This window comes from Nerophis ophidion, linkage group LG17 (genome assembly GCF_033978795.1).
Source record: "Nerophis ophidion isolate RoL-2023_Sa linkage group LG17, RoL_Noph_v1.0, whole genome shotgun sequence".
In the NCBI taxonomy this organism is placed as follows: Eukaryota; Metazoa; Chordata; class Actinopteri; order Syngnathiformes; family Syngnathidae; genus Nerophis; species Nerophis ophidion.
Window position 1 is genome coordinate 24,698,879 of NC_084627.1, and position 25,100 is coordinate 24,723,978.

Consider the following 25,100-nt stretch of genomic DNA (forward strand, 5'->3'; position numbering starts at 1 on the left):
ATAATGACACGTTTTAAATACTTTTATTACCAAAATCCTTTGGGGTCCCTGGGATCAAGCTTGAGTGGAGGCCTAAATGTATATTTTTACACATATATTGTATTGGTTTTTGAAATAAAAAAAAATATCAAAATGGCCCCCGCTTGCTTTGATTCCTCAGTGTGCGGCCCTCAGTGGAAAAAGTTTGGACACCCCTGATTTAGGAGATTATCTGACCAAACTCTCTCCGGTTGTTTAAAAGCCGCTCACGTGACTATAGGCGCCATTTTGAGGCCAACTTTGAAACCGGGTTGGCCATACTCGTTCTATACATGCGTTATTTCATTCTACCCCCTATTTGTTCAAACCGGTACTGCATTTAAATCCAAACTAACAAGACCTCACTAACGCGTTGCCTTTACGTGATTCAGGTGATGCGAAACTTCCCAAATTAAAACGACAGTTGGAAAGAACAACAAGCACGTAAATATGCCAACTACATTATAGTAGTGTTTAAATTAGTGCGTAGTAACATGGTATGCTATTTTATATAAATACTGTTTGCGATTGGCAGTTAATGTTGGTCAACGCTGTGATATTCACGCGTGTGACACTGACATGGCGGATTTTCCTACCCAACACTAGAATGCATCACAACCCGAGAAGAGTTAGCGTTCCAGCTGGAGCAAGTAAGCTACTGTCACTCGGAGACATCTTTCCCGACGGTGTTTCGGTCGCTCAAAACAAGGTAAGATAATGTTATATCCAGTGGGCATTGATGGTAAATATAAGTGGTGTATTGGAGATTAATGTAACGTTCACTTCCGCGTATGACTAGCTAAAGTGGTGTTGTAGTGACAGGCAGTTTTTAGGCTAAAGATAAACTAGCTTATAATGTCTAGCATGTTGTTAGCATTGCGAGTCCTAATTGTTCTTATTATACATGACTTTCATTTCACTTCAAATACCACGCTCAAAACTATCCATCCCATCCATCCATTTCCTACCGCTTATTCCCTTTTTGGGGTCGCTGGCGCATATCTCAGTTACAATGGGTCGGAAGGCGGGTACACCCTGGATAAGTCGCTACCTTATCGCATCGTTCAAAACTAGTCTTATTTATTTTATTTTATATAACCACCCAGACATCCGAAGTCACGCCATCCTTCATTCATATATATTATTCAATAAACTGACATTAGAGTTTTTATTTGCAGTTGGGTCATAAAATGTCACACAACACTTTGAAATGTAATGTTTACATTTCCCCGCTTCCAGTGTCCATCTGTGCAAACGTACTGCCAAGTAGAGCATGAAGGCGTCTATAGTCGGATTTAAAACAGAATGACACACTTAATATAAGGCTGCACTTAAATCCAGGTGCCCTAATTTCATATAAACCCTGCAGCTAAAAGGCCTACTGAAATGAGATTTTCTTATTTAAACAGGAATAGCAGGTCCATTTTATGTGTCATACTTGATCATTTCGCGATATTACCATATTTTTGCGGAAAGGATTTAGTAGAGAACATTGACGATAAAGTTCACAACTTTTGGTCGCTAACAGAAAAGCCCTGCCTTTACCACAAGTCGCAGACGATGACGTCACCCGTTGATGGCTCCTCACATCCTCACATTGTTTTTAATGGGAGCCTCCAACAAAAAGAGCTATTCGGACCAAGAAAACAACAATTTTCCCATTAATTTTAAGCGAGGATGAAAGATCCGTGTTTGAGGATATTGATAGTGAAGGAATAGGAAAAAAAAAAGGGGGAAAAAAAAGTGGCGGCAGTGGTAGCTTTTCAGATGTAATTAGACACATTTACTAGGATAATTCTGGTAGATCCCTTATCTGCTTATTGTTTTAATAGTGTTTTAGTGAGATTTTAAAGATTGTAAAGTAAAGATTGTAAAGACATTCCTTGAGGTCGGATGGCTGCGGTGAACACACTGTGTCTCAGAGAGAAGCCGAGGAGCCAAGCCCACGGCTTCTGCAGAACGACAAATAATCCACGGATGTCTACGGTCAGATATACATCAAAATTTCCCCATCCAAAAACATGCGGGTTGACGTAGAGAAACATGTTCGCTTGACCGCTCTGCTCCACAACAAACAAAGAAACACCCGCTGTGTCTCTGTGCTAACGGCAGCTGCAATCCACCGCTTTCCACCAACAGCATTCTTCTTTATAGTCTCCATGAACAAATTGCAAAATATTGAGCAACACTGATGTCCAAAATACTGTGTAATTATGCGGTTAAAGCAGACGACCTTTAGCTGTGTGTGTGCAGCGCTCATATTCCCTAACAGTCCGTGACATCACGCGTACATGTCATCATACCGTGACGTTTTCAACAGAACAATTCGCGGGAAATTTAAAATTGCAATTTAGTAAAATAAACACATGCCGTATTGGCGTGTGTTGCAATGTTAATATTTCATAATTGATATATAAACTATCAGACTGCGTAGTGGGCAGTAGTGGGTTTCAGTAGGCCTTTAAAAACATGTCTACCAGAATTATCACACTCAATGGCTGTAGAGGACATGTTTATGAGGTGTATGTTTGAGCTATTTGGATTTGCGTGTGTCAGCACTTAATGCAAAATATCAACCAGTTGGTGTTCCTACTGCAAACAATTCATCCATCCATCACCGCTTATTCCCTTTGGGGTCGCGGTGGGTGCTGGTGCCTATCTCAGCTACAATTGGGCGGAAGGCCGAGTACACCCTGGACAGGTCGCCTCCTCATCACAGGGCCAACACAGATAGACAGACAACATTCACACTCACATTCACACACTAAGGCCGATTTAGTGTTGCCAATCAACCTGTCCCCAGGTACATGTCTTTGGAAGTGGGAGGAAGCTGGAGTACACGGAGGGAACCCACGCATTCACGGGGCGGACATGCAAACTCCACACAGAAAGATCTTGAGCCTGGGATTGAACCCAGGACTACTCAGGACCTTCGTATTGTGAGGGAGACGCAGTAACCCCTTTTTCCACCGTGAAGACTGAAAAAATGTTGCTTGCACATGCCGTAATCGTAAAACTGCGATATTGTTACAGCTTTAGTTTATTTATCCTAATACTACGACTTAATTGTCGTTGCAGAAGAAAAATACCATATTTTCCAGACCATAGGGCGCACCAGCTTATAAGGCGCACTGCCGATGAATGGCCTATTTTTCGTCTTTTTTTCGTTGATAGCACATATATATATATAAAATACTCCCAGGGCAGCACGGTGGTGCAGGGGTTTGTGCTAGTGCCTCACAATACGAAGGTCCTGGGTTCAATCCTGGGCTCGGGATCATTCTGTGTGGACTTAGCATGTTCTCCCTGTGACTGCGTGGGTTCCCTCCGGGTACTCCAACACTAAATTGGCCCTAGTGTGTGAATGTGAGTGTGAATGTTGTCTATTTGTGTTGGCCCTGCGATAATTTGGCAACTTGTCCAAGGTGTATCTCGCTGCGTGGCTCACCTTCGGCAGCGTCTTCTCCCCGTCATCTTTGTTGTAGCGGTGTAGCGTGCAAGGACTGGAGTTAAAGAAGTGTGAAACGATGGAGCTATCTGTTTTAATGACTTTCAGACTTCACTTAAATAGTTACGAACAGCATTTTATCATCCGGAAACAACAACACAGGAAATGTATCCCGTGAAAAACTGTCTCACCGGAACTCTAATAACTAAATATCCGCCTCAGTGGCCTAGTGGTTACAGTGTCTGCCCTGAGATCGGTAGGTTGTGAGTTCAAACCCCGGCCGAGTCATACCAAAGACTCTAAAAATGGGACTCATTCCTTCCCTGTTAGGCACTCAGGATCAAGGGTTGGAATTGGGGGTTAAATCACCAAAAATGATTCCCGGGCGCGGAACCACTGCTGCCCACTGCTCCCCTCACTTCCCAGGGGGTGATCAAGGGGGATGGGTCAAATGCAGAGAATAATTTCGCCATAACAAGAGTGTGTGTGACTATCATTGGTACTTTAACTTTAAAGTTCCTTGGGAGAATAATGTAAACTCACTACACCGGTATGTCTTAGCGCTTATCGACTCGCGGACACGCACAATTTTTCAAGACTAATACATATCCCAAATACAGATCAGCAGGTACCAGAAGGTGAGAAAAGTTTTTTTTGCATAATATTACGAAACAAAACGCCAGATAATATGTATTACCTTATACACACACCATAATAATAATCATCCTTCAAATGGTGCGGCTTCTTAGCTTACCATAGTCGTACTAAAACATTTTGATATATTTTTTGAGCGCCGTGTGTAATGTTCTATATTTTCAATGGAACATTTAAAATGTTGGTGTTGTTTACTTGAGACATTTTGCAATCATAGTGACATCTACTGGTCACAATAATCATTACACCAAGTACCAAATAAAATGGCTTCAAGGCGGGTAACCTCAACCAAACCTTTTCCTTAAATTAGGCGCACCGGGTAATAAGGCGCACCGTAGAGTTTTGAGGGAAAAAAATTATTTTAAGTGCGCCTTATTGTCTGGAAAATACAGTATATTTTTTCTTCTTTGTAATATTTTTGTGTAATAATTAAATAAGCGGTAGAAAATGGATGGATGGAATTACAAATGTACTCTCGTCAATTAAAAATTCCAAATGAGTGGATCAATCAATCAATCAATCAATGTTATATAGCCCTAAATCACTAGTGTCTCAAAGGGCTGCACAAACCACAACACGAACCACTACGACATCCTCGGTAGGTCCACATAAGGGCAGGGAAAACTCACACCCAGTGGGACGTCGGTGACAATGATGAATATGAGAACCTTGGAGAGGAGGAAAGCAATGGATGTCGAGCGGGTCTAACATGATACTGTGAAAGTTCAATCCATAATGGATCCAACACAGTCGCGAGAGTCCAGTTCAAAGCGGATCCAACACAGCAGCGAGGGTCCCGTTCACAGCGGAGCCAGCAGGAAACCATCCCAAGCAGAGGCGGATCAGCAGCGCAGAGATGTCCCCAGCCGATACACAAGCAAGCAGTACATGGCCACCGGATCGGACCGGACCCCCTCCACAAGGGAGAGTGGGACATAGGAGAAAAAGAAAAGAAACGGCAGATCAACTGGTCTAAAAAGGGAGTCTATTTAAAGGCTTGAGTATACAAATGAGTTTTAAGGTGAGACTTAAATGCTTCTACTGAACTGTTACCGGGAGGGCATTACAGAGTACTGGAGCTCGAACGGAAAACGCTCTATAGCCCGCAGACTGTTTTTGGGCTTTGGGAATCACTAATAAGCCGGAGTCCTTTGAACGCAGATTTCTTGCCGGGACATATGGTACAATACAATTGGCAAGATAGGATGGAGTTAGACCGTGTAGTATTTTATACGTAAGTAGTAAAACCTTAAAGTCACATCTTAAGTGCACAGGAAGCCAGTGCAGGTGAGCCAGTACAGGCGTAATGTGATCAAACTTTCTTGTTCTTGTCAAAAGTCTAGCAGCCGCATTTTGTACCAACTGTAATCTTTTAATGCTAGACATGGGGAGACCCGAAAATAATACATTACAGTAATCGAGGCGAGACGTAACAAATGCATGGATAATGATCTCAGCGTCTTTAGTGGGCAGAATGGAGCGAATTTTAGCGATATTACGGAGATGAAATTTCGACTTTATTTGTAAATTTCCAAAGATAGTCCCTTAATGTTATTATTTACAATGTTTCCCCCAGAATATTTGTTGGTTAAAGTGGTGTCTAGATATATATCTCAATATTATTTCCGTAAAGTAAACACAAAACAGTCCTAGATACCTTAGATACTAAGTATCTCAGTATTTTGACTTAGTAAATATTGACTTACTAAGACAATATAATGACAAAGTCAAATGAATGACTTACTGTAAGTAAGCGTTTGCAATATCCATCTATCCATTTTCTACCGCTTATTCCCCTTTGGGGTCCCCGGGGGCGCTGGTGCTTATCTCAGCTACAATCGGGCGGAGGGCGGAGTACACCCTGGACAAGTCGCCACCTCAGCATTTGAAAAAAAGAGTTAAAAGTGGGGCCACATGCTGACATATGTTCAACTCATCATGCTTAATTTATTACAGCATTTGGGAAGCCTGTAGTTGATTTTTATTATCCATCCATCCATCCATTTTCTACCGCTTATTCCTATGTAAATGTTATATTTTTATCAACATGTGATAGCAGGGACCCTGCCATTCAAAACTAGGCTGCTACATTACTAATGATTAATGTAACTATAGCTGAAAAAATAATACAATAGCAATAGGAGAGACTATTTATCCCTGAACACCATGGAGTTCATGTAGGCTTTATGATGCAGTTACATTATTATATCAACTATCAGAGACAGAAACTCTTCATTTAACGTAATGTCCTTTTTTGCTGCTTCAGCACAGAAATAGGTAAAGTGAAATAACTTGGTTGTTAACTGTAGGTTAATAATGCTTGTCTTTTTCTCAGCCAGACAGGGCTTTGCTGTCCGTAACACACACATGCACGCATGCACACACCGCAAAATGAGCTAACATTACCCAAAAAGCTAATTAGCCTTCACCTCAAGCACTGCAAGAGAGCTGAGCTGCTGCTTATGTTTCTATAACGTTAACGGGCTCATAGTGGTGTTAGTAGTAGTTGACTGGGAGGTGTTTATTATAATTTGGGGAGAGTCCGCTGCATTATGCTCACCTGCTAAACACCTTTCTGCTCACCTGCACCGTCTCTCCTCTGCCGTGAGCACTGACTCCATGCGCTCTGAAAACGCACTGCTGATTGGCTGTTACATGCGCTCTGAATACGCACTGATTGTTGGCAAAAATCGTCTCGTGGACATAGTTGCACTGATGAAGATGGACTGTTTTCAGGTGAGCTTTTGCCATGACGACTTTGGATGACAAGATCCTAGGAGAGAAGCTGCAGTACTACTATAGCAGCAGTGAGGACGAAGGCAGTGATAACGACGATGACGAAGGGGAAAGGAAGACCATCCACGACGCAGCAGTGACTGAGCCGGAGTTAGACTACAGTCTTGATGGCAGTGCGGTCAACACGGGTAGATAACACTGTCACGCACACACACTGCATGCATATACAAGTTAATATACACATGGTTCCTACAGGTCCAAAGGGTGTGATCAATGACTGGAGAAAGTACAAGCAGCTGGAGGTGGAGCAGAAGCAGGAGCAGAAGAACGAGATGGAACGACTGATCAAGAAGCTGTCTATGACCTGCCGCTCTGACCTGGACCTGGAAAAAGACAAGGAGAAGCAGAAGGAGCTGCAGGACAAAATCAAAGGCAAAGTAAGCACCAATGAGAAAGACTGTGTGGGAAATGGCATAACTAAATTTTTTGACTGTGTGTTTCACAAAGATCAGTGATGTTCAGCCAAATATAATTCTGACAAAGTAACTACATTACCCGTCAATAATAAGGTGCACTTCTCTTTGCAAATCTTAAGAGAAGTAAATGTGTCAGTTAGTGCTGCAATGATTAGTCAATATTGTCGACAATAAAATTTGTCGCCGACATTAGTCGTGACATCATCACTCGTGTTTTTCCGGGCGGAAGTGGGTCACTCGCCAAAACAAAGGCAGTTATAACATGTAAAGTGCGAGGATATTTCCTCTGATTCTTGTTTAAAACATGAATAACTTGCTCATTTTGCAAAGCAGACCTTGTTTTTATTGCTGTACATCTGTGATACGCAAGCATTTAAAGCGGAGACGTGATGTCCGACGTTTGGAGAGAGGATGCGGTCTCGACCTTGGTAAGACTGTTAGCTTGTACTTTCCTAGCTAACTGAGAAGAGTGGGACAAAGTTGTTAAGAAACATTTATTTAGCTATAATTTTAGCCAAAGTCAGCCAGCTAAACTTTTTGTACATCAGTTCGAGTGCTTTTTAAAACCGTGTCAATTTGCAATGCCCCCAAAAAAAACACAGCGAAAGGCTGACAAGCACCAATGCGGATGTATCATTAGAGTAAACATACAATCTATCAAAGAGCCAACATTTTAAGAATGAATCAAATATAGAATTCTACCCATTGAGTCTATTAGAGTGCTGAGACGCCCTACAGTTAATCAATAGTCAATATACCAGTGCGCACCTTTTTAAACACGTCAAAAACAGTTAAATACATAAACAAGGGTAATTTTTTTTTAGCACTTTGCTTTTCCTTTCTTTTAAGTAGACACCATTTTAATAGTCAATTTAGTTATTGTAACAGCTGAATGAGCAAGCACAGTTACAGTATAAATGAATTTTTATGAAGTAATTTTTGTTGTTCGTTAGCACATGCCTAAAATAACTTGGGATGCATTTAGAAGTCAATGGAAAAATTAGAGCCATTAAATATGTGTACGCTTTATTATCCGACTAATTGTTATCGTCAATTATTATTGTAATCAAATATATAAATGTATTACTAAATACGTATTTAATGTAAATGTGCATTTATTTAATTCATTATTCTTGATTTAATGTAAACATGATTTAAATGTTTTGCTAATTATTTAATGATTTCATTATTTCATAATTTAATGATTTATTTAATTATTTCATGAACCTGTGTGTCAGGCTTTTATCAGTCAAACTGTAAGCTATGTGTTAGCCCCGCCCACTGACTTTGATGGCTGAGTTTGAAGGATAAAATAAATCCATTAAGCCCTGACACAAATGTCATTATATAATTAAAAAAAATACATTTATGAAATACTTGATTAATTCATAAAATATTTCATTAAATAATTAATCCAATGTTGAAATAATCAAGTAAATGGTTCAATAATTAAATGTGCTTTTACATTAAATCAATTAATGAAAACATAAGAAATATTTTTAATCATGAAAAATAACATTTATGAAATAATACAACAGGAAATAATTCATTACATTTTTAAATAATAAAACCAATAGTTAAAAATGATGACATGATTAATCAAATATTGAAATTGATAATTAAATGTGATTATGAATTAAATAAATGAATGACACAATTTATGTAATCTTATCCATATATGACACATGTAAGTCATTGTTTGAAATTTATTTTGTCCTTTTTTCTCTCCCATTTGACCTGTTTAGAGTTGAATTGTAACTGCATTATTTCCTATTAAGATCCAAACAACCAAGATTGCCTTTTTCATATGGGTGTACAGATGACCATGCAGGAGTACAACATGCTGCAGCAGGGAAAAGACGACGAGGACTTCCTCCAGCATTACCGCATGCAGCGCATCGAGGAGATGCGACGGCAGCTGTGCCGAGGCAAGCGCTTCGAACGTGTCCACGAGCTTACGAGCGGAGAGGACTTTCTGGAGGCCTTGGACAAGGAAGACAAAAGCACGCTGGTCATGATTCACATCTACGAGCCCGACGTGCCGGGCTGTGAGGCCATGCGGGGCAGCCTGATGTGCTTGGCTCAGGAGTATCCTCTGGTGAAGTTCTGCAGCGTGCGCAGCTCCGCCATCAGCACCAGTGCACTCTTCCGAGACAGCGCTCTGCCTGCCCTGCTGGTGTACAAAGGGGGAGATCTGATCGGCAACTTTGTGAGGCTGACAGACCAGCTGGGAGAGGATTTCTTCGCCGTGGACGTGGAGGCGCTGCTGCAAGAGTACGGCATGTTGCCCGAAAAGTCCCCACTCGTCGCAAAGACGGTTCGCAATGGAGCCATCATGCAGAGCCATCAGAGTGATGACGACTCTGACCTCGACATAGACTAGAACGGTAATTGTCTTACTTTGTCGTACATGCTTGGAAAACATATACACTTCCCCAATGGACTCTTTTGATCTAGTTTTTTCTACACAGTATAAATATTTAAAATAAAATCACTCACTGGGCACTCATCCTCCCACATTTAAGTTTTCTGCTTGTTGCCATGCTAAGTAATTTATGTGTTTTGTTTCATGTCTATTTATTGTTAGGGTTTAAACATAAGACGGAACCATCTCATCCCACGTATGTTATCCTTACAATATTTAAGTACATCTAGAATAGGAACCCTTTCACTTTGTTCTTATTTTAATATGTGCTGCAATGTTTCCGTTATTGTCAAACAATAAATCAGTACCCTCCAACTGGTTGGATTTTAATTGACCGTGTCAGTGCCCGATTTACTAAACTGTCAGATCCGTTTGCGCATGCGTCAATGGTAACTTACGTTTCCTACTTGACGGCGTCTTATCATTTATTTAAAAGATTTTCGAATTATCTACTGATCATTGTGAACTACACTTCAGAAATCAAAAGGAGTAGCACAGCTGGAAGTTGTTATATTTGTGCATGCGCAAACACATACGTCAGCACGACCCCACCTTTTTTCAATAAATGGCGACACTAGCAGTTACATGAAGAAATTCATGTCCATCCATTCATTTTCTACTGCTTATTCCCTTTGGGGTCGTGGGGGGCGCTGGTGCCTATCTCAGCTACAATCAACTCAACTATTCATTTACATAGGTTATACAGCACACAGTGATTTAGTATTGCTTCTTAATACTTGACTGATGACTGAAGTAAAATGACAGTTCAACACATAATCTGAGCTATCCGTGAGACGTCTTCGTTCTTGGTCGGAGTTTGGTATATTTTACTAAGAATTAATTTGTGTAGCCTACTTAGTGTTGACTTCGTAGTGGATTTTGTATTAGTGCTCAACTCAAAATCATTTAATACACAACAAATTGAAGTAAAAGTAAAATTACTAATATTAGTGTCAGGTGTCATAGTATAAAGGGACAAACGGTAAAAAAAAAATGGATGGATGGTTATATGTCATTGTAGCATTAGCATGTTAATTAGCTAATGCCTCGTCTTATAGTTTACTACAAGATGCGTTAGCGAGTCAATATGGCATTGAGTCTGCCTTCATCGATATCGATAAAATCTAAGTACACATTCGTTTGCATGATAATTATTTGTACAATTGGTTAATTGGTCAGTAGAAGTCTTTAGTTGTATTTATTTCTGACATCATTGTTTTTTTCTTTCACAAAATGGCTGCCCTAACAAACTACACAACGCAAGAGTCCATCCATCTTCTTTCGCTTATCCAAGGTCGGGTCGTGGGGGCAGCAGCCTAAGCAGGGAAGCCCAGACTTCTCTCCCCAGCCACTTCATCCAGCTTTTCCCGGGGGATCCTGAGGCGTTCCCAGGCCAGCCGAAAGACATAGTCTTCCCAACGTGTCCTGGGTCTTCCCCGTGGCCTCCTACCGGTCGGACGTGCCCGAAACACCTCCCTGGGGAGGCATTCGGGTGTCATCCTGACCAGATGCCCGAACCACCTCATCTGGCTCCTGTCGATGTGGAGGAGTAGCGGCTTTACCTTGAGCTCCCCCCGGATGGCAGAGCTTCTCACCCTATCTCTAAGGAAGCTCATTTCAGCCGCTTGTACCCGTGATCTCGTCCTTTCGGCCGTAACCCAAATCTCATGACTATACAAGAGGATGGGAACGTAGATCGACCGATAATTGAGAGCTTCGATCTGGCTCAGCTTCTTTTTCACCACAATGGATCGATACAGTGTCCGCATTACTGAAGACGCCACACCGATCCGCCTGTCGATCTCGCGATCCACTCTTCCCTCACTCGTGAACAAGACACCGAGGTATTTGAACTCCTCCACTTGGGCCAAGATCTCCTCCCCAACCCGGAGATGACACTCCACCTTTTTCCGGGTGATTCCCATCCCAGTCACTTCACACTCGGCTTTGAACTGATCCAGTGAGAGCTGAAGATCCTGGCCAGATGAAGCCATCGGGACCACATCATCTGGAAAAAACAGAGACCTAATCCTGCAGCTACCAAACCAGATCCCCTCAATGCCTTGACTGTGCCTAGAAATTCTGTCCATAGAAGTTATGAACAAAATCAGTGACAAAGGGCAGCCTTGGTGGAGTCCAACCCTCACTGGAAACGGGTCAGACTTACTGCATGCAATGCGGACCAAGCTCTGACACTGATCATACAGGGAGCGGACTGCCACAATCTGACAGTCTGATACTCCATACTCTCTGAGCACTCCCCACAGGACTTCCCAGGGTACACGGTCGAATGCCTTGTCCAAGTCCACAAGGCACATGTAGACTGGTTGGGCAAACTCCCATGCACCCTCAGGGACCCTGCCGAGAGTATAGGTCCACAGTTCCACGACAAGGACGAAAACCACACTTTTCCTCCTGAATCCGAGGTTTGACTATCCGGTGTAGCCTCCTTTCTATGAATAGACCTTGCCTGGAAGTCTGAGGAGTGTGATCCCACAATAGTTGGAAAACACCCTCCGGCTCCCGTTCTTGAAGAGGAACCACCACCCCAGTATGCCAATCCAGAGGTACCGCCCCCGATGTCCACGCAATGTTGCAGAGTCTTGTCAACCAAGACAGTCACACAGCATCCAGAGCCTTAAGGAACTCCAGGCGGATCTCATCCACCCCCGGGGCCTTGCCACCGAGGAGCTTTTTAACTACCTCAGCCCCAGAAATAGGAGAGCCCACCACAGATTCCCCAGGCACTGCTTCCTCATAGGAAGGCGTGTTGGTAGGATTGAGAAGGTCTTCGAAGTATTCCTTCCACCTATCCACAACATCCGCAGTCGAGGTCAGCAGAACACTGCTTTCTCTTCCTGAGGCAGCGGATGGTGGTCCAGAATCGCTTCGAAGCCGCCTGGAAGTCGTTTTCCATGGCTACCCCAAACTCCTCCCATGTCCGAGTTTTTGTCTCCGCGACCGCTGAAGTCGCACACCGCTTGGCCTGTCGGTACCTGTCTGCTGCCTCCGGAGTCCTATGAGCCAAAAGAGCCCGATAAGACTCTTTCTTTAGCTTAACGGCATCCCTCACCAGCGGGTTCTAGGATTACCCCCACGACAGGCACCAACTACCTTCCGGCCACAGCTCTAATCAGCCGCCTCGACAACAGAGGTGTGGAACATGGTCCGCTCAGACTCAATTTCCAGCGCCTCCCTCGTGACATGTTCAAAGTTCTTCCGGAGGTGGGAATTGAAAGTCTCTGTGACAGGAAACTCTGCTAGACGTTCCCAGCAGACCCTCACAATGTGTTTGGGCCTGCCAGGTCTGTCCGGCATCCTCCCCCACCATTGCAGCCAACTCACCACCAGGTGGTGATCGGTAGAAAGTTCCTCCGCCCCTCTCTTCACCCGAGTGTCCAAAACATGAGACCGCAAATCTGATGACACAACTACAAAGTCGATCATGGAACTACGGCCTAGGGTGTCCTGGTGCCAAGTGCACAAAAGGACACCCTTATGTTTGAACATTGTCTTTGTTATGGACAATCTGTGAAGAGCCCAAAAGTCCAATAACAAAACACCACTCGGGTTCAGATCCGGGCGGCCATTCTTCCAAATCACGCCTCTCCAGGTTTCACTGTCGTTGCCAACATGAGCGTTGAAGTCCCCCAGTAGGACAAGGGAATCACCCGAGGGAGCACTCTCCAGTACTTCCTCAAAGGAATCCAAAAAGGGCGTACACTCTGAACTGCCATTTGACGCTAAGAGCAAACAACAGTCAGTACCCGTCCCCCCACCCGAAGGCGAAGGGAGGCTACCCTCTCGTCCACTGGGTTAAACTCCAACGTGCAGGCTTTGAGCTGGGGGGAAACAAGAATTGCTACCCCAGCCCGTCGCCTCTCACTGCCGGCAATGCCATAGTGGAAGAGAGTCCAGCCCCACTCGAGAGAACTGGTACCAGAGCCCTTGCTCTTCTTCACCTCGCGCACTAGCTCAGGCTCCTTTCCCCCCAGCGAGGTGACGTGCCACATCCCAAGAGCTAGCTTATGTGGTCAAGGATCGGACTGCCAGGTGCCCTGCCTTCGGCTGCCGCCCAGCTCACACTACACCTGACCTCTATGACCCCTCCCATTAGGGGTGAGCCCATTGGAGGGGGGACCCACGTTGCCTCTTCGGGCCCCATGGGAACAGGCCCAGCCACCAGGCGCTCGCCATCGTGCCCCACCTCCGGGCCTGGCTCCAGAGGGAGGCCCAGGTGACCCGTGTCCGGGCGAGGGAAATCTGGGTCCTTCGTTTGTATTTTTACATAGAGGTCTTCGAGTAACGCAAGAGTAATACAAATAAACGCTTGTAAGAGCCTAGAAATGTAATAAGTGAGAGTCAAAATTCACTGTGAAATAGTTTTGGGATTTAAATACAAAGTTTATTACACACATATCTTGGTGTGGATGGCACTCCATTTCATTTATTCTAATGTTATAATTTCCTGGTATGTACACATGTACTACACACCCCAAAACCAGTGAAGTTGGCCGTGAATAAAAACAGAATACAATGATTTGCAAATACTTGTCAACTTATATTCAATTGAATAGACTGTAAAGACAAAATACTTAATGTTCAAATTGGAAAACATTATTTTTTGCAAATGTTAGCTCATTTGGAATTTGATGCCTGCAATATGTTTAAAAAAAGCTGTAACAAGTGGCAACAAAAGTCTGAGAAAGTTGAGGAATGCTCATCAAACACCTATTTGGAACATCCCACAGGTGAACAGGCTAATTGGGAACAGGTGGGTGCCTTGATTGGGTATAAAAGAAACTTCCATGAAATGCTCAGTCATTCACAAACAAGGATGGGGCGAGGGTCACCACTTTGTGAACAAATGCGTGAGCAAATTGTCAAACAGTTTAAGAACAACATTTCTCAACGAGCTATTGCAAGAAAGTTAAGGATTTTACCATCTAAGTTCTGAAATATCATCAAAAGATTCAGAAAATCTGGAGAAATCACTGCACGTAACAGTGAATGCACGTGACCCTGGATCCCTCAGTCGTTACTGCATCACAAAGTGACATCGGTGTACAAAGGATTTAACCACATTGGCTCAGAAACACTTCAAAAAAACCACTGTCAGTAACTACAGTTGGTCGCTACATCTGTAAGTGCAAGTTAGAACTATTATACAAAGTGAAAGCCATTTATCAACAACACCCAGTTTCGCTGGACCCGCGTTCATCTAAAATGGACTGATTCAAAGTGGAAAAGTGTTCTGTGGTCTGTTAAGTCCACATTTAAAACTGTTTTTAGAAACTGGAAGTCGTGTCCCCTGGAAAGAACCATCCAGATTGTTCTAGGCGCAAAGTTCAAAAGCCATTATCTGTGATGGTATGGGGGTGTATTAGTGCCCAAGGCATGGGTAACTTACACATCTGTGAAGGCACCATTAATGCTGAAAGGTACATACAGGTTTTGGAGCAACATATGTTGCCATCCAAGCAACGTTATCATGGACGCCCCTGCTTATTTCAGCAAGACAATGCCAAGCCACGTGTTACAACAGTGTGACTTCGTAGTTAAAGGCCTACTGTAATGAGATTTTCTTATTTAAACGGGGATAGCAGGTCCATTCTATGTGTCATACTAGATCATTTCGTGATATTGCCATATTTTTGCTGAAAGGATTTAGTAGAGAACCTCGACGATAAAGTTTGCAACTTTTGGTCGCTAATAAAAAAGCCTCGCCTCTACTGGAAGTAACAGATAATGTGCGCGTGATGTCACGGGTTGTAGGGCTCCTCACATCCTCACATTGTTCATAATGTGAGCCACCAGCAATAAGAGCAATTCGGACCTAGAAAGCGACGATTTCCCCATTAATTTGAGCGAGGATGAAAGATTCGTGGATGAGGAAAATTAGAGTGAAGCACTAAAAAAAAAAAAAAAAGGCGACGGCTCCAGGCGACGGCAGTGGGAGCGATTCAGATGTTATTAGACACATTTATTAGGATCGTTCTGGAAAATCCCTTATCTTCTTATTGTGTTAATAGTGTTTTAGTGAGATTATAAAGTCATACCTGAAAGTCGGAGGGCTGCGGTGACCACCAGTGTCTCTGAGATAAGCCAATGGAGGAGCCAAGATCACAGCTACCTTTTTGACAGCTGCAGTAGGAGGTCGCATAATCCACTCAAGCCGATTTAATATCGCAATTGGTTGACATGTGGTAGAGAAACATGTTCGCTTGACCGCTCTGTGTTAAAGCTTCACAACAAACAACTGTGTTTCGGTTGCTATAGGCAGCTACAATCCACCGCTTTCCACCAACAGCATTCTTCTTTATAGTCTCCATTATTAATTGAACAAATTGCAATAGATACAGCAACACAGATGTCCAAAATACTGTGTAATTATGTGATGAAAAGAGATGACTTTTAGCCGTGAGTGGTGCTGGGCTGAAATGTCTGCTCAACCAATAACGTCACAAGCATGCGTCAACATAAGCGTCATCATTCCGCGACGTTTTCAACGGAATACCTCGCGGGAAATTTAAAATTGCAATTTAGTAAACTAAAAAGGCCGTATTGGCATGTGTTGCAATGTTAATATTTCATCATTGATATATAAACTATCAGACTGCGTGGTGGGTAGTAGTGGGTTTCAGTAGGCCTTTAAATTGTAAGTTAATGATCATTTGCAAATATATATATATATATATATATATATATATATATATATATATGTATATATATATACATACATGTATCTCAGTTTGAACATTAAATATCTTGTCTTTGCAATCTATTCAATTGAATATAAGTTGAAAAGGATTTGCAAATCATTGTATTCTGTTTTTATTTACCATTTACACAACGTGCCAACTTCACTGGTTTTGGGTTTATTATACTATGTATAAAAACATACCATGGATTACGCTTATAGAAAGGCTTCAGGCATATCAAGCTAATGCAGCAGCAAGCTTATGCAGGTTGTAGTCATCATTGTGAGGAGGATGCTGGGCCAGGCATGCAGAGGCCCTGCAGAGCCATGCAGCTCATGTCCACACAATGCATGCTCCAAAAGAAGATGAGTTTCTTCGCTTACACCTAGCAGGGAAAAAAATAAACAATTTAAACTGCATTAATGGCAACCTTTAAAAAAAAAGAACGATTGATTCACATGGCCACCCATTCAACACATCAAAATTTGGGTGTTCACACTATCAACTTTAGCCGCCAGATGGCAGTAGAGGGATGAATGAATATCAAATCATGTGTTTTGTGGCAGTTCCAGCTTTAACCACAGATGTAGAGTGGTGCTTTCCATCATTTTAATAGCACACTGCATTGCAAAATGACCTCAACCCCGCTTCCTCTTACACGAGATCCACCCAAGAATGAATCCCTTCCTTGCCGTATGCAACAAGAATATCCAAATCCGAATGCTCATTTTAAATGTAATACACACCCTGTTGGGACCACTCCTCCCAGAGATGCTGCACATCCTCGTTGTGATGTTCATGGTGCTCGTGATGTGTTGGATCTGTGAGAAAAGATCAAGTCAAATACAAACCCCGTTTCCATATGAGTTGGGAAATTGTGTTAGATGTAAATATAAACGGAATACAATGATTTGCAATGAGTTGGAACATCGGACAGGTGTGCAGGCTAATTAGGAAAAGGTGGGTGCCATGATTGGGTATAAAAACAGTTTCCCAAAAAGTTCTCAGTCCTTCACAAGAAAGGATGGGGCGAGGTACACCCCTTTGTCCATAACTGCGTGAGCAAATAGTCAAACAGTTTAAGAACAACGTTTCTCAAAGTGCAATTGCAAGAAATTTAGGGATTTCAACATCTACGGTCGATAATATCATCAAAAGGTTCAGAGAATCTGGAGAAATCACTCCACGCAAGCGGCATGGCCGGAAACCAACATTGAATGACCGTGACCTTCGATCCCTCAGACGGCACTGTATCAAAAACCGACATCGATCTCTAAAGGATATCACCACATGGGCTCAGGAACACTTCAGAAAACCACTGTCACTAAATACAGTTCATCGCTACATCATTAAGTGTAAGTCAAAGCTCTATTATGCAAAGCAAAAGCCATTTATCAACAACATCCAGAAACGGCGCTGGCTTCGCTGGGCCCGAGACCATCTAAGATGGACTGATGCAATGTGGAAAAGTGTTCTGTGGTCTGACGAGTCCACATTTCAAATTGTTTTTGGAAATTTTCAACCAAAGGGGAAGCGAACCATCCAGACTGTTATCGAAGCTAAGTTGAAAAGCCAGCATCTGTGATGATATGGGGGTGCATTAGTGCCCAAGGCATGGGTAACTTACACATCTGTGAAGGCACCATTAGTGCTGAAAGGTACATACAGGTTTTGGAACAACATATGCTGCCATCTAAGCGCCGTCCTTTTCATGGACGCCCCTGCTTATTGCAGCAAGACAATGCCAAGCCATGTTCAGCACTTGTTTCAACAGCGTGGTTTCGTAAAAAAAGAATGCGGGTACTTTCCTGGCCCGCCTGCAGTCCAGACCTGTCTCCCATGGAAAATTTGTGGCACATTATGAAGCGTAAAATACGACAGCGGAGACCCCGGACTGTTGAACGACTGAAGCTCTACATAAAACAAGAATGGGAAAGAATTCCACTTTCAAAGCTTCAACAATTAGTTTCCTCAGTTCCCAAACGTTTATTGAGTGTTGTTAAAAGAAAAGGTGATGTAACACATTGATGAACATGCCCTTTCCCAACTACTTTGGCACCTGTTGCAGCCATGAAATTCTAAGTTAATTATTATTTGCATCAAATATGTTGTCTTTGTAGTGCATTCAATTGAATATGGGTTAAAAAGGATTTGCAAATCATTGTATTCCGTTTAAATTTACATCTAACACAATTTCCCAACTCATATGGAAACGGGGTTTGTAAAATAAAAATAAAGAAGTAATTAAGACAGAGGTGCAACTTGATGTGTTGGATCTATCGACACAGAAAAAAATGAATTAGAATGACGCAGAAATGTAATTCTAGGCTGTGGTGAATGAAAGATAATCGAAGAGAATTACAACCAGAGATGACATGATAAAAAGAAAATAGAAAATATAAATGGTGGTGCTGTTGATCTTGAAGTTGGATAAGTGGTTGAAAAACAGGTTATGATAACATTATATTAATTACTGGAGTTTAATTCTTACGCCAAGAAAGGGACACAATATTTTTACAATGTCTATTTAGAAAAAGTTAAAAGTATAAACTTCTCAAGACGTTTGTTTGCACAATGCTAAAAGAGGAGCGTGTACCATTTGAGTGATGCCAGAGAACACGCCTGAGCTTCCGGAGAGCTTGGGTGAGGTTCTCCAGCTGGTCGTGAAGGTGGATGTTCTCCTCTATCAGCGCGTGGATTGTGTCCTGCAGTTCAAAGCCATGAGCCGGTGCCATCAGGAGAAGCAGTAAGGTCAAAGGAGGCCCAAGAAGTGGCCTCATGGTAAACAGCACAGCATCCTTCCAAACACAATGTGGAGAGACGCGTTGGCTCCATTGATTCTTGCAGTGCTTTTATCACTAAAGGGGAGGAGACTTCTTTTTTTCCCCCCTCGCCGGTTGCAATGGATGGAAAGCTGCCTGTGGGCTGTTTAAAAGAAAAAAAATCAATCCAATGTTTCTGCATCGGCAAGTATTGCCATGACGTAAGAATAAAGTTTGTATTCGTTCTGAGCAAATGCAGCAAGTTTGTAGTTTCTTAAAATAAGATACATTTTAATATAATCTAAAATAGCCAAACAATTTAGTTGGTAAGGTTATATTCTTGTCTCAATCATGTGTGTGACTGAAGCATTAAGGAGCAGGGCTATCCAGGGCTGGCTGTAGTGTGCTCAAGCAACCACCAGGTGGCATCTATAAGCAGATATGTATCATCTATTTCAGACCTGGGCAAATTAAGGTTGGGGGGCCACATGCGGCCCGTTGAGCTTTTCAATCTGGCCCGCCGGACATTTCCAAATAATTTTTTTAGATCTTTAAGATGGAAAGTGTAGCTGCCATTATGATGTGCACTCATGTTTTCTAACGACCGGGAGTCTTCAACTATACAAAGTAGGGCTGCAAATATTTGGGTGTCCCACGTTTTGATTCAATGTTGATTCTTGGGGTCGCGATTAGATTATATATTGATTTTTTCGATTCAACGCGATTCTCGATTTAAAAACGATATTTTTCCGATTGAAAAGGATTCTGTATTCATTCAATACACAGGATTTCAGCAGGATCTACCCCAGTCTGCTGACATGCAAGCAGTGGGAGAGTGGCCGTGCGCAACCCCAGGGGCCCTGGTTCAATTCCCACCTAGTACCAACCTCGTCACGTCCGTTGTGTCCTGAGCAAGACACTTCCCCCTTGCTCCTGATGGGTGCTGGTTGGCGCCTTGCATGGCAGCTCCCTCCATCAGTGTGTGAATGTGTGTGTGAATGGGTAAATGTGGAAGTAGTGTCAAAGCGCTTTGAGTACCTTGAAGGTAGAAAAGCGCTATACAAGTACAACCCATTTATCATTTATTTATTTAGTAGTAGATTTAAAAAAAAAAAAAAAGCTTTTATAATTGTAAAGGACAATGTTTTATTAACTGATCGCAATAATGTAAATCTGTTTTAACTATTAAACGAACCAAAAATATGACTTATTTTATTTTTGTGAAAACATTGGACAGTGTTTTGTCAAGCTTATGAGATGCGATGCAAGTGTAAGCCACTGTGACACTAATGTTCTTTTTTATTTTTATAAATGTCTAATGATAATGTCAATGGGGGATTATTAATCACTGCTATGCTGAAATTATAACTAATATTGATACTGTTGTTGATAATATTCATTTTTGTTTCACTACCATATAAATATAATTCACTTCAATTCACTGCACTACTTTTGGTTTGTTCTGTGTCGTGTTTGTATCTCCTCTCAATTGCTCTGTTTATTGCAGTTCTGAGTGTTGCTGGGTCAGGTTTGGTTTTGGAATTGGATTGCATTGTTATGGTATTGTTTTGGTGGATTGTTAAAAAAAATAAAAAATAATAATTAAAAAAAAAATCGATTTAAAAAAAAAAGAGAATCGATTCTGAATCGCACAACGCATTCGATTCGATTTTTTCCCACACCCCTAATACAAAGCATTTCAATGGCTGGAATCTGCGCTTATAGTTACTATGGTCATCTAATTAGTTACTATGGTCATCTAATTAGTTACTATGGTCATCTAATTAGTTACTATGGTCATCTAATTAGTTACTATGGTCATCTAATTAGTTACTATGGTCATCACCTTAGTTACTATGGTCATCTAATTAGTTACTATGGTCATCTAAGTAGTTACTATGGTCATCTAATTAGTTACTATGGTCATCTAATTAGTTACTATGGTAAAGTAAGTGACAGCAGCTCAGACGAGGCACCAAGCAGTGTGGGTTGGGAGCGTTTCCACAGACATGAAAGGAGATTTTCACACCAAAGTTCTAAAGTTTAGTGATATATCAGATTATAGGTGGGTTTATTTTGTACCCTTCGCGTTCATATTTCACTCTTTGTTGCATTTTTGTTGCGTTTCACTCTATTGTAAAATATGTCGATCGAAAGGGGGTTGTGACGTTCATATTTTGTCAATATTCAGTGTTGTATCGTTCATAGAAAAAGTTAAAATTCCATTATGTTTTTTACGGCGGTCTGTCATAACGTTTTTAGCAATCAATCAGACATTATTGTGAGGTTTTGTATTAGTGTTAAAAAAATAGATATACCGGCCCCCAGACACATTTTTTTTTCTCTAAATGTGGCCCCAGTGTCAAAATAATTGCCCAGGGCTGGTCTATTTTCTTATCAGACTTTTCAAGTCGGTAGTGCATCTTCAAACTTTGGCAAAATAATGCATATTTAGTTTTTACTATAGTAAAAAAGTATTTTTTTTTTCAAACAAAAGCTGAAATATTTGAAGCATTTAAAGACCTACTGAAATGAGATTTTCTTATTCAAACGGGGATAGCAGGTCCATTCTATGTGTCATACTTGATCATTTTGCGATATTGCCATATTTTTGCTGAAGGGATTTAGTAGAGAACATCCACGATAAAGTACGCAACTTTTGGTCGCTAATAAAAAAGCCTTGCCTGTACCGGAAGTAGCAGACGATGACGTCACATGTGTGAGGGCTACTCACGTCCTCACATTGTTTTTAATGGGAGCCTCCAACAAAAAGAGCTATTCGGACCGAGAAAACAACAATTTCCCCATTAATTTGAGCAAGGATGAAAGATTTGTGGCTGAGGATATTGATAGCGAAGGACTAGAACAAATAAATAAATAAATAAAGTAAAAAAAAAAAAAGGCGATTGCATTGTGAGCGATTCAGATGTTTTTAGACACATTTACTAGGATAATTCTGGGAAATACCTTATCTTTCTATTGTGTTGCTAGTGTTTTAGTGAGTTAAATAGTACCTGATAGTCGGAGGGGTTTGTCCACGGGTGTCTTGACGCCCATCTATTTAATTAGAATTAGTCACTGCAGAAGCAGCACAACAGAAGCTCCGCTGATCTCCAGTAAAAGGCGACTTTTTACCACAATTTTCTCACCTAAACCTGACGGTTGACAAGTGGTCGGGATCCATGTTCGCTTGACAGCTCTGATCCATAGTAAAAGTTTCACCTACGGGAATTTTAAACAAGGAAACACAGTGTGTTTGTGTGGCTAAATAGGCTACAGCTTCCCAACTCCATCTTTCTACTTTGACTTCTCCATTATTAATTGAACAAATTGCAAAAGATTCAGCAACACTGATGTCCAGAATACTGTGTAATTGCGCGATGAAAAGAGACGACTTTTAGCCGCAAATGGTGCTGCGCTAATATGTCCCCTCCGACTCGGGACGTCATCCGCACGCGTCATCATTCCGCGACGTTTTTAACAAGAAACTCCACGGGAAATTTAAAATTGCAATTTAGTCAACTAAAAAGGCCGTATTGGCATGTGTTGCAATGTTAATATTTCATCATTGATATATAAACTATCAGACTGCGTGGTCGGTAGTAGTGGGTTTCAGTAGGCCTTTAAAGTAACAAAATAAAAAATAATACACATGATTTATCCCGCCTTTTGCCCGATTGTAGCTGAGATAGGCGCCAGCACCCCCCGCGACCCTAAAAGGGAATAAGCGGTAGGAAATGGATGGACTTACTTGTAACACTTCTATGCGTTTGTCCATTTTTAAGCATGGAGTGGATAGTGAGTTTTTGGAGAGAAGAAATAAAAAGTCACGTCCCAAAAAACAATATAAGCATCACAATCAGTGTCATGAGCTGTTGACCTATCAATTACCTCATGTAAATATTCCACTTCACAACAAATTTTCGGAAATATAGCATGTTACCATATTTAATTTTTACAAAGGCCATAAATTATATAAAAAACTTTTTATTAATAATAAGTCAGAGGCTGTTGATAAATTGAATGCTTCGAAAAATGTTGTCTTAACACTTTTTGAGCGCATCCGTTTTTTTGGAAAAGGAGGGATAGTGTGTTTTTATTTTAAAAAAATGTCATTATTCCAAACAATAAGGCATCAAAATTAGTGTTATGAATAATCGACTTAATAAAGGCCGTACTTATTTAATCTTAAGTATGACACTTCGCAAGTCCTTCCGTCCATTTTTAGCATGAATTGATTAACGTGGACTCCGACTTAAACAAGTTGAAAAACTTATTCGGGTGTTACCATATAGTGGTCATTTGTACGGAATATGTACTGTACTGTGCAATCTACTAATAAAAGTATCAATCAAAAAAATATATACCGCTGGTCCTTCTTGGAGTGGCGGGGGCTGCTGGAGCCTAACCCAGCAGCATTCGGGCAGAAGGAGGCGTACACACTGGACAAGTTGCCTCGATTTCGGAAATATCGCATTTTTTTCCCCCATAATTAAGTTTTACTAAGAGCATAAAAAAAATAAAAAATTTAAATACAATTTAAAAACGTTATATATATGGATATGGTTTGAAACTGTTGAATAATTTAATCAATAGAAGTAAAATACATTTAAAAAAAGACATGTTTTTTGAGCCCAATGTTTCCGTGCTTGGGAGACTATTGTGTAGTGTTCCTCCATTTCAAGAACAGCTTACAGTAAAAAGCAAAGTTCCATCCATTTTCTACCGCTTATTCCCTTTTGGGGTCGCGGGGGGCGCTGGCGCCTATCTCAGCTACAATCGGGCGGAAGGCGGGGTACACCCTGGACAAGTCGCCACCTCATCGCAGGGCCAACACAGATAGACAGACCACTTTCACACACTAGGGCCAATTTAGTGTTGCCAACCAACCTATCCCCAGGTGCATGTCTTTGGAAGTGGGAGGAAGCCGGAGTACCCGGAGGGAACCCACGCATTCACGGGGAGAACATGCAAACGCCACACAGAAAGATCCCGAGCCTGGATTTGAACCCAGGACTGCAGGAACTTCGTATTGTGAGGCAGATGCACTAACCCCTCTGCCACCGCGAAGCCCAAAAAGCAAAAGCAAAGTTAACCTAGTGCATTTTCCGGACGCACCAGATTTAAAGGCACACTGCAGATGAGCGGGTCTATTTTCATACTAAAGGGCGCATTAAAGGGCTCATATTTTTTTCTAAATGTAAAACACTTCCTTGTGGTCTGCATAACAGGTAATGGTGGTTCTTTGGTCAAAATGTTGCATAGATGATGTTTTACACATCATCTTCAAATCACTTTCTGACAGACGCTTCAGGATGCCCCGTTTTGTGGGCGGTCTTAATTTACCCCGTCATCTTTGTTGTAGCGGTGTAGCGTGCAAGGACGGGAGTGGAAGTGTGAAAAGATGGAGCTAACTGTTTTAATGACGTTCAGACTTTACTTAAATCAATAACAGAGCAGCATCTCATTGGCGGATCACTTGTGCAATAACGCTGGAAGTGTGTCCTGTGAAAAAACGTTCGACAGGAACTCTAATAAAGTTCTCAAGTGAATAATGTAAACTCACTCACTTATGTTTTAGCGCATTCATGGAAAGTCTACTAATAGATATAAGTAAGAACTTCACACTACTTTATATTAGAAATAACAGCAGAGGATGAGTGTCATTAGAATTAAAGAGAAAATTAAGCTTATCGACTATGTATTTGGCATGGACTACAAAGGCGGAGGCATGCAAATTTTCAGGACTTATGCAGATCCCAAATACAGAGCAGCAGATGCCAGAAGGTGAAAAAATGTATCTTTTGCATAATATTTTAAACAAAAAAACAGATAATGTCTTACCTTATACACACACCATAATACTCGTATGTTGAAGCA

The 25,100-nt window shown here is 41.6% G+C and overlaps 1 protein-coding gene across 2 annotated transcripts; it reads left to right on the forward strand.

Moving 5' to 3' along the window:
- Nucleotides 1-578: 578 nt before the first annotated feature.
- On the forward strand, nt 579-10,072 carry pdcl (phosducin-like). 2 transcript variants are annotated; one of them, XM_061876662.1, is made up of 5 exons: nt 711-727; nt 1,941-2,004; nt 6,857-7,044; nt 7,112-7,293; nt 9,152-10,072. In XM_061876662.1, exons 3-5 carry the CDS (start codon nt 6,870-6,872, stop codon nt 9,713-9,715), a joined length of 921 nt encoding a protein of 306 aa, XP_061732646.1. In that variant the 5' UTR covers nt 711-727; nt 1,941-2,004; nt 6,857-6,869; the 3' UTR covers nt 9,716-10,072. The 2 variants fall into 2 exon arrangements, with proteins under 2 accessions (XP_061732645.1, XP_061732646.1); XM_061876661.1 differs by lacking the exon at nt 1,941-2,004 and having other exon boundaries at nt 579-727.
- The last annotated feature ends 15,028 nt before the right edge of the window (nt 10,073-25,100 follow it).

Excerpts from the sequence above, each read along its gene's own strand:
- pdcl (XM_061876661.1), top strand. The coding sequence starts at position 6,870 with ATGACGACTTTGGATGACAAGATCCTAGGAGAGAAGCTGCAGTACTAC. Across the intron at positions 7,045-7,111 it reads TGGCAGTGCGGTCAACACGG|GTCCAAAGGGTGTGATCAAT; the intron begins GTAGATAACACT and ends TGGTTCCTACAG. Across the intron at positions 7,294-9,151 it reads AGGACAAAATCAAAGGCAAA|ATGACCATGCAGGAGTACAA; the intron begins GTAAGCACCAAT and ends ATGGGTGTACAG.